Here is a 13,275-nt window from a genome sequence, read left to right on the forward strand (position 1 = left end):
TGGCTCTCTAATGAGATTTGTAGGCTACAACTTCATTTGGAAATGACTGGCCTTACGAAATGGGTGGGATAAAACAAATGTTTACCTCTTAGGATAGGACTATAGGACCTTGACAGTAACGGTCATTTCAGAGTAGGAATCCAGCAGCCAAGGACAGATGATCAAGTTCTGTTTGGAGTTTGTCACATCTTGCATTCTTTTAAATCAAAGGGTATGGAACAACTAACAGAAATACATTTCATTCTGCAAACTCTGTAAGAGCAAAAGATAAACTCTCCATCTTCTGACCACAACGAGAAAGAATGTCTTCCCCATCTCTGAGGCGAGCGCATGCACATACATCCAAGTACTCCACACTGCCAGATCAGGCACCTGCTGCCAGACCGCCGTTTTCCTTACAGCCCTTCCTCAGCAATCAAATGGCCGCATGAGAATTTTTATACGTTTCTGACTCTGTTGCCGCAGACGAAGAGCTTGAAAACGTGATTCAAGCCCTTCCTCACGGCTCAGAAACCAGAAGACGCCAGCCTGGGGCCCGGAGAGCTACAACCAACGGCTCCGTCTGCTGCTTCCCCAGCCTGGGGCTCCCCGCTGCCTCCTCCGACCTGCGGCCCCTCAGCCCCGCCGGGGCCGCCCTACCTGTCCGTGCGGCCCCGGGCGGGGGTCGCGGCGCGGGCGCTGAGGGGGAGGAGGCACCCCAGCGCGCCCCGCTTGCCGCCGATGGCAGCTCTCAGCCGGACTATCGCCTCAGGGAGCCGAGGGGGCAGCGGCACCCCGCGGCCCCGGGGAGGGGAAGGGAAGGGAAGGGAGGGCGCTGCCGCCCCACACGGCGTTCGCGCCCCCCCCGAGACCGTTGCGGAGCGCGGGCGCCCCCGCTCCCGCCGCTGCGGGCCGCCCCGGACGTCGCGTCGCCGGGGCCGGGCTGCGTAGTTCCGGCGGGGAGAAGGGAGGGGTGACATGCAGAGCGGGCAGCCGCGGCCTCGGGAGCAGCGGGAGCCGGAGCTGCCGGAGCGGCGGGCGGGAGCGGCGCTGGGGGGCCAGGCCCGGCGCGGCGCCCCCACCATGGAGATCGAGAAGGAGTTCCACCGGCTCGACCAGGCCGCCAGCTGGGCCGCCATCTACCAGGTGAGGGGCGGCCGCCCGGCCCGGCTCTGCCCCCCAGCCCAGGGGCTGAGCGCTCCTTCCCTCACCCTCGCTCCGCGGCCCCGCGGCGTGCGCGTGCCCCAGCTGCCCAGGGCCCTGCGTGGGGAGCGCTGCCCTCCGCCTCCCCTCTCCCTGGGTCGCAGCTTTCCCTTCCTCGCTCCACTCCCGCGACAAGCTGCGGGCCGGCCGGCCGCTCCGCGCTGCCCTCCTTCCCCTCTGGCCCGGCGCTGAGGGGGACGGAGGGAGGCCCCTCTCTCGCGCACCAAAACGCCTCTCACCTCTTTCTCCCCACGGCTCGCATGGGCGGGGAGCGCCGGGCGCCGCCGCGGCTGTGCCACGGGGACCCGGCGGGGCGGGGGCCGCGGGCCGCCCTCCCGCGGGGCTGCCCGGGGCGGCAGCGGGGCGAGCCTGGAAGGAGCTTCCTCTGCGAGAGCCCTCGGCCCCGCTCCTGCCCGCGCTCCGGGTTCCGCTTGCAGCTGAGCGTGGACATAAATTCTCAGTAACCTTTTCAAACTGCCCCCTTCCTAACCTCGAGGGAGTAAATCTTGGTATCGTGTTTGGGTTTTTTTACAGAAAAGCAGCGGTGGGCAGCATTGCATGGACCTAGCTTTTCAGTCACTTTAATAATAGAACAGAGCCTGAACACAGCTTGTTAGTAATACTTGTGTAATGATGTGGTACTATTTTTTTAATTATTTCTTTTACTGCATTTAATTTTTTTGTGACATTTTAAAAAACCGGTGTGGCAAACAGGAGTGCATGTAAGAATATTTGCTGACTGGATCCAGCTTCACACATGCAAGCAACAGAAATTAGGGCTTTTCTCCTGAAAAAGTTCTTTACGCATTTATCCAAAATGAAGCTTAAGAGAAGATAAAGTATATGAATGGTTGGGCAGATGTGTTTGGTCAGATCAGGCAGCATTGTTGTAAAATCGATTTGAATGTTTAAGCTGGTATATTGCATAAACTAATGAGTTCATATTTGCAACATAGAAGTTGGGCTTTGCTTCCCTTTCACTATGAATTTCTCTGGCAGTAGACATTTAAAAGAAGGAGTGGAGTTTTATAAAAGTGCAATAAATGAACTCCAGTTTCAGAATCACAGCAGACAAGTTTAAAAGTAGTAGCTTGCAGGATGAACATCTCCAGTTGTTTGGCAATTAGAGAATAAGTGTGATATTTTGAGTGTGCTTTTCAGAAGGTCCATTTTTTTGTTAGAGTATTTAATTTCCTGCAGAGTTTCAGTGCTTTCTGACTGTATCAGTTGAAAGTCATGTGCGTATATGACGTTATGTTTTTGCTGAACTGTTCGTGAGGATTTGGTATGTCGCAGGCTTAGTGCTCAGGAAATGATTTTGAGTAATACAGCTCTGTAATGGAGGTGGTATATTTCTGTGCGTACAATACAGAATTGAAATGTATAAGGTGAATGAGGGACTGTGGCATATTTTCAATGGGGAATCAGCATTCAGTGATATTTTTGTCCTACTTTCTTTGAATTATGTGACTCAGTAGCCTACTCAGAATGTGGCACAGCACAAGGTTTGATTGAGGACTAAAATTCAATTTAAAAAAAAAAAAAAAACCAACCCCAAACCAAAACCCTAAAGTGGTTCTTTGATTTGCATCCAACTATTGACAGTCATGAGATGTGGGGGGGGTTGCCTTTTTTTTTTTTTTTCTCCTTAAGATTGATTTGTAAGTATGTGCATTTATGTCATGTAACTCAGTTTCTCAACTACATCCTGCTTTTAAATATCAGCTGTTGAAAATGACATCTTGGCAGATCATGTACATCTGGAAGAACAATGTACTTGACTGTATTCTGTGCTTTTGGTGTCTGGGCTGTGACATTAACAATGCAGTTTTCCTACAAATACCAATCTTTGCCTGAAGAATGGAGTAAGTAGAATAATGTAAGTTATTGGTGCAGAAAAAAGTCTTCTCCCAAGTTAATTGTACCAGAGGCTTCTAGTATCTGGGTTGTTACAATTGTAACTGCTAAAATTCAAAAATATTCACCAGTATTCCAAGTGAAGCATAATGCAATTTACTAGCAATCACTTCCTCTTGTTTCTTGGCTAAATCTATTATCTAGAGATACAGAACATGGCATCTAGGGGAGGAATTATGACTACTACAGGGCGGTGAAGCTAATTGGAAGGATGGCTACAAGGAGACTTGTCTGGGTGCCACATGACTTTGAAGGGTTAAAATCGTCCAAGCTTCTTTTTTTTTTTGGGACAAGGGGAAGCTATGTTCAGCTATGATAATAGTAGAGTTGTGAAAGAATAAAATTTAGTTTGTTTTTCTTTTTTTTTTTAAGTGTAAATAATCACAGGATGGAGGCAAAACCACTTCCATATGAGGATGTTATGTAGGTGATTTTGTGACAATCATGTCCCAGGCACTGCATGTGTAGTGGAACTATTCTCTGCTACAGCTGATCAAAACAGGGTGAACACTGATGAAGTCCTCTGTATATTGTTTTTTGTTGGTTTGTGTTTTTTTTTTATTTTTATTTTTTTGGGGGTTCTGTTTTGTTTTGTTTTTTTTTTTTTTAATACCCAGTAGTGTCTCTTACTTTCATCTAGATTTACTTGCTGCAGGAACTACGAGCCGTGAGATCTTGTAAAGGTTGTTTAGAGACCCAATAGATAGATCTGGTTCTGACTGTTGCTGGTGTTGTAGAGAAACTTACTTAGAACTAGTACTAAGAAAATGAGACCTGATCTAAGCATAAGAAATACCCATTCAAATTAACGTACTCTGCCGTAAAACAGTGAGTTAAAGGAAAATGAGCAGCAGATTAAATGTGAGCTTTGCAATGCGATAATTGTGGTAAAGGTATGCAACAGAAAACAAATGCTTAAGGGTAAGTTAATGATATGTATCCTGCATAAATATAATTTGAAGTATCAATAGGAATGAAAAACCTTCACTGTGGAGATGTCACAACAAACAAGCAACAGCCCAAAGCTAAGAAAAACACAGTTTAGGCCTGCTGTTAGAGCAGGAGAGAAAAAGATACAGATATTTGTCCGGAATATCAAAGGAATGTTGAATTTGCATTTGCTCACAGTGAGTACAATATCAATTTTCATAGTCATATTATATGCAGAAGTCTTTCAGAATTTTAGGAGCTATTTTCATTTCTAACTTCTTACACATGGTGATAAAATGAGATATTATCTTAAAAACACAACCCTCAAATACAGGTAGAGTTGCTTCTTATGTTTATATAAACTAGGTATGTTGACTTTAGTATGTTGACTAATGATATTAACTTTGATGTGCTTATCAGTTACAGTAAAGATACCTCTGAATTATTTACTGATTTACCATTCAACTAGGGATCCCATACAACATGGGTGGAGGCAGAGCTGACACTTGGTTTTACAGAAACATACATGGAAACAGCTTATACAGAGTTTACCATGGGAAGGTAGCAAAATTAAACTAAAATGTGTACTCTTCTAATTTTTATAGTCAGTAGAGTATAAAATAAGAAAGAACTGGGCATAGTCTAGATTTTCAAGCAGGTTTGGAAGTGGGTATACTGAAAACAAAACTAACTATGGTGCTGTGTGTGCTCTGGAAAGCTGAAGTGTAGTTACAGTGTGATTTGAGGCCTGTAAGAGACATGTAACTGTTCTCAGTATCTTTATTTTTGAGGGTATTTTAAACTAATAGTAACGTGAATGTTAGGGTTTTTTCCAAACCTCTCTAAGCTAAACTAAAATACGACAAATTATGAAAGTTAATAAGCTTTACCCAGATTTTGGGAGAAAGATAGAAATCTATTGTGGACATTTTGGATATCTGTCAAGAGAAAAGACATGAGAAGTTTTTTATGTATTGACTGTCTCTGGAAGAATATTTGTAGAATAGGTCAATAGATTTTAATGTTGAAAGTAAACTGTGAAATGGTTGACCCTTTAGACTTACAATAGTGTGGTTGTGTTGTATATTTAAAGTAAATGAACAGGAAGTTCTACTAGTGTTTTTGGTTTATAAACTGCAGTGTGAGTTCAGACTTTGTGCTGCTGCAGTCTATAAGCTTTTGGGTTACTTTTTTGCTTTGGTGCTAAAAAACTTTAAGCTTCTTTGCAGCAGATAAATTGTGGCATGAGCATGACTTAGGATAAATGCATCTTTGAGCTTTATTCTGCCAGTTCTTGCTACTTGAAAATGCAGGTCTCTGCATGCATGCCTTGCCACTTCTTAATTCATGTTATGTTGATTCATTCAAGGCTTAGCTTAATTGGCTCTGGTTATGGAAAGCTAGTTTAGAACTGATAGTGGTAGGGAGTCTCTTTTTTCTTTCAGTACAGCTAAAGATACTCCATGATTTCCAGTGCTGTACAGCCACTGAATCTTGATACAAGTGTGGGAGAGGCTAACAACGATGAAGTAGCTCAGTCTCTGTGCCTTGCAAAGTCAGTATCCTCTCCATGAAAAAAAGAGTTTACTTTCAATTGCAAGTGATAGTATGTTTTATGATACTGAGAATGTTTCAGGGTACTCTGCTGCATTGGTTAGTTATACTACTAACTTTTTTGGATCGAGACCAATTGTGTCTACTGATGGCAAATGTGAGTTTATGCAAGTTTCATTATATGGAGCTGCTGAGCTGCTTAGTTTTGCTTGTTTTTCAGACTCCAGAGTTTAAAATCGAAGTACTTGAATCCAAATCTTCTGTGATAGTGTTGATGTAAGTAGAACATTGAAAAATGGAGCCTGTTATGGCTTACTCTTAATGGGATATAATTTGCTAAAAATCTAGAAGTCATACAACGTGCAGACAGTACTACACCTGCCTCTGAGTATGCTCTTAAGGTTTTTATGGTTTTAGCGTGTTCTTCCACAGGTTATTTATTTCTCTTTCTTTCTCTGTCTGCTGTAAGGGTACATATATAGAAGGAAGCTGACAGTTAAGGAGAATGCAGTGTTGGCCACATACCAAGTGATGTTAAATTCAAATAGAAATAGCCCTTGTAAGTAGAGAATAAAATGTGGTAGTGGTAGACCAAGTATTTCTGAAACTAAAATAACTTTCTAAATATTCTGAGTACATTTGAATTAACAGTTCACCCTACAGTTAACTAACTTTTAAATGAAATCTTTTCTTGTAATACTTGCTTTGCAAATGGACCTTCTCCAAAGGTTCTTTTTAGTTGAGACTTTCTAAGCTGTGGTTTACACTGAAATACCACTGCTACTTTCTTGTAAAAATATGAGTTCTCAGGTTTTAGATCAGTGTCATCACCATGACGTAATAATCTATTTGGATAGTGAATTCAGCCTCATTAAATGTCTGAGGATATTAACTGATTCCTTAAAATTCAGAATTCATGTATGATTTAAAGTGTACATTATTTAATTGAAAGAAAATGGAGGAGGAAAGTGATTTTATGAACAAAAGAAAAAAAAATCTATAAAATGGGCTAAAAGCTTAAAGTCATGTTATTGCAGTGAATGTGAGAATTGGGTGGGTCATTTCAGTCACCAGATATGCCACTGAATTTGTTTTCCTGTAGTCAAATAAACTATTTTTTTCTTTAGTCTCACCATATGTAAAATAAGATTTATATTCAGTAAAATGTTAGAGACCCTTTTTTTTAAAAACACAAAATTACTTTTTTACCTTTTGTAAGAAGAGAAGGAACCAAAAATATCCGTACAGTGTCAGTATTCTGTTACTGATAATATATTAAGTAGTTTTCTAGTAGGGTTTTGGGTGTTTGGGTTTTTTAAGTGCCTGCAAATTAGGTTAGCACGGTGTGACAATAAGCTCATATCCTGTAATGCTTTAAGCAATTCAACATCATAGGAGGATTTTCTCCTGTGACCATAGTCTTTCTTGCAGTTTTGTTCTTCTCTTAAAACAGAGGCCTGTTGTCCAGCAGTGGAAGAGAGAAGTTCTCTGCATAGAGTGAAGGTTTTTCAAAATGTGTAGTAGGAGGCTTATTAACAAGAAATCGATAAAAACTTGAAAATTGACTATTGTGTCATAAGCCTAACAAATTAACAAAAAAACTCCCACACACAACAAAGCAAACAAACAAACAACAACAAAAAACCCCACAAAACCAACAAACAACAAAACAAAAACAAACAAATAAAAACCCCTTAGCTGGAGTGATTAGTTAGAACGTTCCTAAGTGTAGGATTTCATATTAAAGTTTACTTAATTCTGCTTATTTCTGAAATACTGATTTAGGAAAGGGTTAGTATAAACTGATATACAAGACCAACATTAGGGGATTGCTGAAGTGCTGTTAGTGTTCAGACATTTTACAGAATTACATACATTTAAAACTTTGTTATTTTTAAAATATTAGACTAGACTAGAACTCTTAGACTAGAATGTTTGTATCTGCATCTCTGTAGAAGTGTGCACAGCATCAGTGTCAGAGGAAAGGAGCACTGGTGAACAATGTATGCATTTTTTCCCAAAAGAAGCAAGTTTATGAAAATGTAGAAATAGATTATCTGCAATGTTCATAATTAATAACATAAACTTGGTCAGATCTGTAAGCTTTGATGTTTACAGCACTTACCATTGAGATATTTATTTTTTTAGTCATTGGTCAACTTGTTTCATGTTGATTTGCACAAGAAACATTTTTTTGTTTATCTTTCTGGTGCCAGTAGACATGCCCTTGCTGGTTTGGCTGGGAGAGGCACTATGATACAGCATCAAAATGCCTTTGTGTGTTCACTTTGTAGATCATGTAGTACAAATGCCAATTCATTTACTACCCAGCCCTGTGAATTTAGATGTGCTTTTTCTCTCACCCACGCAAAACACAGCTAAGATTCAACAGCTTGCCTGTCATTATACTAAGAAAAAGCGATAAAAGTGATTCTTGGAAATTCATGTGATTCTGCTAATAGTGATAGCTGATCTACTTTCAAATTGGGTTTGTGCATTTTACATTTAAGAAAAAAGTTTTGTAGAATAGAAGTGAAAAATCTGGTGTCCTTGTTGGGAAGAAAAATGAGCTAGCATAATTTGAAACTTTTGGAAAGGTTTTTAATTCATTTTTTCTTATTTCTAATTCTGTAGGTTCCGTTTCTGTACACTTTCACCTTGCACAATACTTTATCCTAGAATACGGACTGATAAACAAGTTATTTCCATAAGTTATTGTTTTTGCATTCATAAGCAGTAGAGTAATGAGTTGGTAAAGGGCAGCTACTCATGCAAGCAACATAAGTACAGCCAGCTTACTTGAGTGATCTCTGGTTTTAACAGTTGTAGCTAGAGTTTCTGTATTTTTCAACTACAAATATTTATCAACAGGAAGTCAGATGTGATTATTCCCAAACTGTGTGTGTGTGTTACTTTTTTTCCTGGTGGCTTTTGTTTTCATTGTATACTCTCTTGATGTCTCCTACCTGTCCTTGTTGACATGATAAATTATACTATACTTTTAAGCAGGATTTTTTTAGTGTCACCGATACTGAGCATGTACCTTATTTAGTTGCTGGTTTGTTAACCTCTGGAATTAAATAATATTTGGATAGTCCTGCTTCTTAGTTGGGCATATCTTTCGTGAAAGAAAGTAGAAAAAGAAAAAAACCTTTCCACTGAATCTACCATTAATCTCATACTGGATTTACTTAAGTAGCATACTGATACATTAAAGGCCTGTTTCAGAGACTTGTTTCAATTGTTAGGGACTGAAACTGGATTTCTACTTTGTATGTAGGACGTCTTGTTTTCTTCTGTGTTAGAATCCAGGCCTTTAGATAGTTCCATAGTTGTCTCAGCTCTTGGTTGTTGTGGATGCTTTGGGAACATGTGGTTCAAGGAGTAAAAAGTCACTTTCAGCACTGAAGGTGAAGAGATCGATAGTGAGAAGGATTTACTTGTCTCACCAACTGTTAAGAGATTGTTGAAGCAGATTTGAACCATGTGGTGCGGTCTTTTTTCCTGTACTTAAAAGGTTAAAACAGTTTCTACATTGGTAGAAATAGGAAATAAAGCAACAACAAAGCAAGTTTTGCCTTCTGCCAATATTGGCAATTATAGAAAAACTTCCATGATGTACCAGTGGCGAGTGTGGAGTTACACAGATCTTGCTGAAGGCAGAGAGGTAACTGTCCCCTCTAGGAAGAAAGCTTGCTATGCTTTTTGGACTAAAATAGTTGCTTGTTAAAAATGCTACTAAACAGCAGTATTTTGAACTTAAAGTAGCCATTCTATTTCTGATATTTCAGGTGCTTTTTCTTGTATCTCAAGTTCCCAGAATTTTATGCTTCTGTGAAGTGCTTGATTCATCAAGTACTTGATGCTGTGAGCCGTTCTACAAAAGACACTCTGTTTCTCAGATTCTTTATATTTATTTGGAACAAGTAGTCTACACATAAAGAGGAATGTTCTCATAACCTTCTTCCCTTGTGCGCATTTGAATGAGAATTGCTTGTTTATATCATTTCTAATCCCACAGTAACAGGTTACAGTAGCATAAACAGTGTGACCTTTTAATGTGATCACAGGAAGTAAAATGTGAAATCTATTTTAAAAATGCATTTTCAACTAAGGAAGAGTATACTTCCTTTTTCTGACAGGAAAAATAACCCATACTAGTTCAGAAGATCTTGGTTCCATTATACTGTGTAGGGCCTATTTTTTCCACTGTCTTCTGTACAGTCATTGCTGCTGCTTGAAGTAGGACTAAAACTCCACCATCCTTGTGTGGAATTGTACATCCTTGCTCTGTGTTGCGCAGGTGTAAATGACCAAAGATGGGGGCTACTGGAAAAACAGAACTCTGACAGAATTTTAGTAAGGTTTTAGTAAGAGGAACTTCTTTCAGAAAGGAGAGAGTGGGTCATTGAAGCAAGGACTTGAAAAATACTACATAGCTTATTAAACAGCCAAAGTATATATACACGTTTTAGAAATTTTCTGAATATTTCCAGAAATTGAAGAAAAACGGGGAGAGTTTTAACTAGCAAAGGATGGGGGAGTGGACAACTACCCAACTCTTGAAAATGTTTTTGTTTATTCCCTTTACAGTTTAATTAAATTGGAAAGCAACATTGTCATTTCTTTCTTAAACCTGACAATGGAGAATTTTCACATTAAATAGTTTCTACCTAGAACTGTGCAGTGTCCAACAGTGTCTGTAGGGTAACATTAACAAGAATCTTGTTTCAGCTTGTACAAAGTTTTCATTCCCAGTATTGATACCTTCTCAGAATTGGCCTGAAATGTTTCATGACCAGAGCAGATCTGTCCTTGTACTGTTTCAAAACTAGCGTAGTAAATATGTGAAGGACAACATGTTGGATTCTTTTTATCCTCGCATATTACAACATTAGCCGTGGTTGAATTCGTAGTGTACTGAAAAATACCGTATTGGATTGGGGGGGTTGGTTGTTTGACTTGCCAGTGAGCAATATTACATAGGTGGTACATTAATAATGTTCCTTTAGATAGCAATTGCTTTCAGTTCTTCTACAATAATCACTCTGATAACTGATACTTATTAACAGCCAACTAAACTGTGAAGAGCATCTGGCAGTCTAGCTCTGGTTGGTAGAGGTGAGCAGAGGCAGAGGTGGGTGGTGAGCAGGGGTGGTTTCAGCTTGGGGAAAGGCAGGGTCTAAGCAGCCTAAGGTTCAAAACCCCGAGGCGGTCAGCTGTCCTCTCTGGAGGCAAGCTCAGAAATAGGGCTGGTGTTGGGTGGTACCCTGCCCCCAGGTTCTGGAGCTTGCTTGTTCTGTGTCCATCAGACTTGTCTACTTTTCAGTAGAGGTGAAAGACTGGAACAGGAGGTTGAAAATACGTAAAATCTTTACAGCTGCTAAGTTACTGGATTTATTAGCCAACATGAGAGCATTAGTGGAGAGGTCTAGTCTTACAAGTCTTTTTAAAGCTTGTCAAGAAGCAGGCACAGCAGAAGGACTTAATGGAAACTACTGACTTATGCCTTATTTGTCATTGATTTCTTTTTTGTAATTTGTGTAAAGCTTACCATTCAGAACCTCTGTTAAGAAACAAGTCGGTTATGCTAGACTTTATTTGATTGCTTTATACAGTCCAGTGTACAGGCTACTTTTCCGTGACTGACTGACAGCAGGAAATTCCTTATTTGCTGTTGTGTCTGTTAAGTTCTCTACCACATGAAGTGGGAGTTTTGGGTGATAAAACTTATGTGCTTACTATCTTTTTAAGAGTAACTAAATAAGTTAATACTGCTACCTATTTAGGAGCAAGACCTCAAACATCTATTGTTTTTATGTAATATCTACATCCTCAGGGTTTTCTTGCACTAAAGTCTTTGTTAACAATGTGTTCTCTATCTAAAACTACCTCTCTACATGCAAAATTCTGTCTTGGAATACTCAGAGAAAAATAATTCAGTCTTCTAGTAAAAATGTTTTACCCTCAGCACTATTTATGTAAGAGGAGGCACTTGTGTGTGATTCTAATAGTCAATAACCTTTATTTGTGGATCAGTGCTCAGAAGCCTTCAGTAACGGTCTTTTGGGGAGCAGGGGAATGGAAAAGGATGTGATAGGGCTGAAGAGTTTTTTAAAGATGTTTGAAAGTTACAGCATTGCACTTCTTATTTTGTTTTTTTCTTCCCTCTCGTAACTGTTTCAGATACGTGCTAAGACTGCTAATGAGGGTTTGAGATAGCCACCAAATTATAAAGCATGTTTAGTCAAGACTGATAACTGGCTCTGGCTGACGGGAAGTGGAACATGATGAGCAAGAGTCTAGCGGCACTGTGGGTGTGGTGCGTGAGGTACAGCTCTGTGTCTGGGCTGTAAAAGGGGACTATAGGAAGCAATAGTTGTGCATTTTCAGAGAGGATGCTGTCACTGTAGAGGTGGACATTATGCTATTTGCTTGGCTTTGCTAAGTCAATTGGTATCCTCAGAGTGAATTATTTTAAACTAGCAGTAATTGAAGATGCATGAAATGGCAAAACTGCTTATCTCATCCGGTCCACTCAATTTACCTTCACTCAAATCTGTTTCATTAGCATGGGGAGGATTAAATCCTTTGAAGGTCTACCTTGTCAAGTTTTGCAGTCTTTTTCATGTACTGGAGTACAGAGTGCTAATCTGTCCTGTGTTAGGATGTCTGTGAAAGCTTATCTTGGTTATGTGATGTGCTTGTTTAACACTGACATTTGTTTTTTAAACTCTCAGTTGCTTTCAGATGGGGATAAGGTGACCGACACAGCTGGAGATGAAAGCTCTCTCGCGCTGCAATGACAGTTAAAACAATATCTAGTAACACAGGATTGATTCTGTCAACGTCTTAAAGTATTGCTTTGCAACTTGGAGAAATAATAAAATATAGAATAAATCTTAGCATTTAAGATATGGCTGCTTTTGTGTTAAGGGAGGGGTTTTCTCTTTCCACAGGAAGTTCTCAAGCTTGTTGGTCATAGGTAGATTTTCTTACGCATTGTCTTTTCCGAAGATGTACTCTTATTCACCTTTGCTTCATGAGAACTAAATGCTAATGCACACTGGTAACTGTGCTTATGATAAGTAAAATGCAGTATCAGTATTTACTGTGACTAAAGACTTAATGTGCGTTGTTATTATTATTTGTGTGTGAAGATCAGCTAGTAAAGCAAAGTACTCAGAAACCTACCTCAGATCTATGTAGCTGAACTTCTCAGCATGTCAGTTCAGTAAATGTTACATCTCTTCTGTCAGCATTTAAGGGTTAAGTTTCTCTTCCCCAGAAAAGTATTTATTTTGCTCTCCCCCCCTCTTTGGTTTTTTTTTGTTCTTAGAACAGTTTACTACTTTGGAAGGAGTTGCGTAAACAGTCAGCTTTAAGTGCAACTTCTTCTGTTAAACCTTGGTGTAGAACAGAGGTGCCCAGCCATTCTGACCTGGAGCCATGTGGAGGCTGAACAGTCTGTTCTGTCCCTGTCATCAGCCAACATGCTTGTGCATTTGTCATGTGGCCTGTTCAGCCCTTACGTGACCTGACAGTCACATAGTCAGGTAAACAAATATGTAGGCTTGTGTTTGTGGGGACAAGGAAAATGGCATCAGTGTTTGACTTATCCCCCAAACTGTATTTGGTCCATAGATTGTGAGCTGAGGTTTAGAAAGCTAGTTTAGCTCAGGTTGGTTTCCT

The 13,275-nt window shown here is 40.3% G+C and overlaps 1 protein-coding gene across 2 annotated transcripts in view; it reads left to right on the top strand.

Moving 5' to 3' along the window:
• Positions 1–945: 945 nt before the first annotated feature.
• Positions 946–13,275, top strand: part of PTPN1 (protein tyrosine phosphatase non-receptor type 1) — a 46,207-nt gene continuing 33,877 nt past the window's right edge. For both annotated transcript variants that reach the window (XM_042800731.1, XM_042800732.1), the window contains exon 1: positions 946–1,125. In XM_042800731.1, coding sequence (XP_042656665.1) covers positions 958–1,125 — 168 coding nt within the window. In that variant the 5' untranslated portion in view covers positions 946–957. The remainder of the gene's footprint in view (positions 1,126–13,275) is intronic.

This window comes from Tyto alba, unplaced genomic scaffold (genome assembly GCF_018691265.1).
Source record: "Tyto alba isolate M040663 unplaced genomic scaffold, T.alba_DEE_v4.0 Super-Scaffold_33, whole genome shotgun sequence".
Taxonomy (NCBI): domain Eukaryota; kingdom Metazoa; phylum Chordata; class Aves; order Strigiformes; family Tytonidae; genus Tyto; species Tyto alba.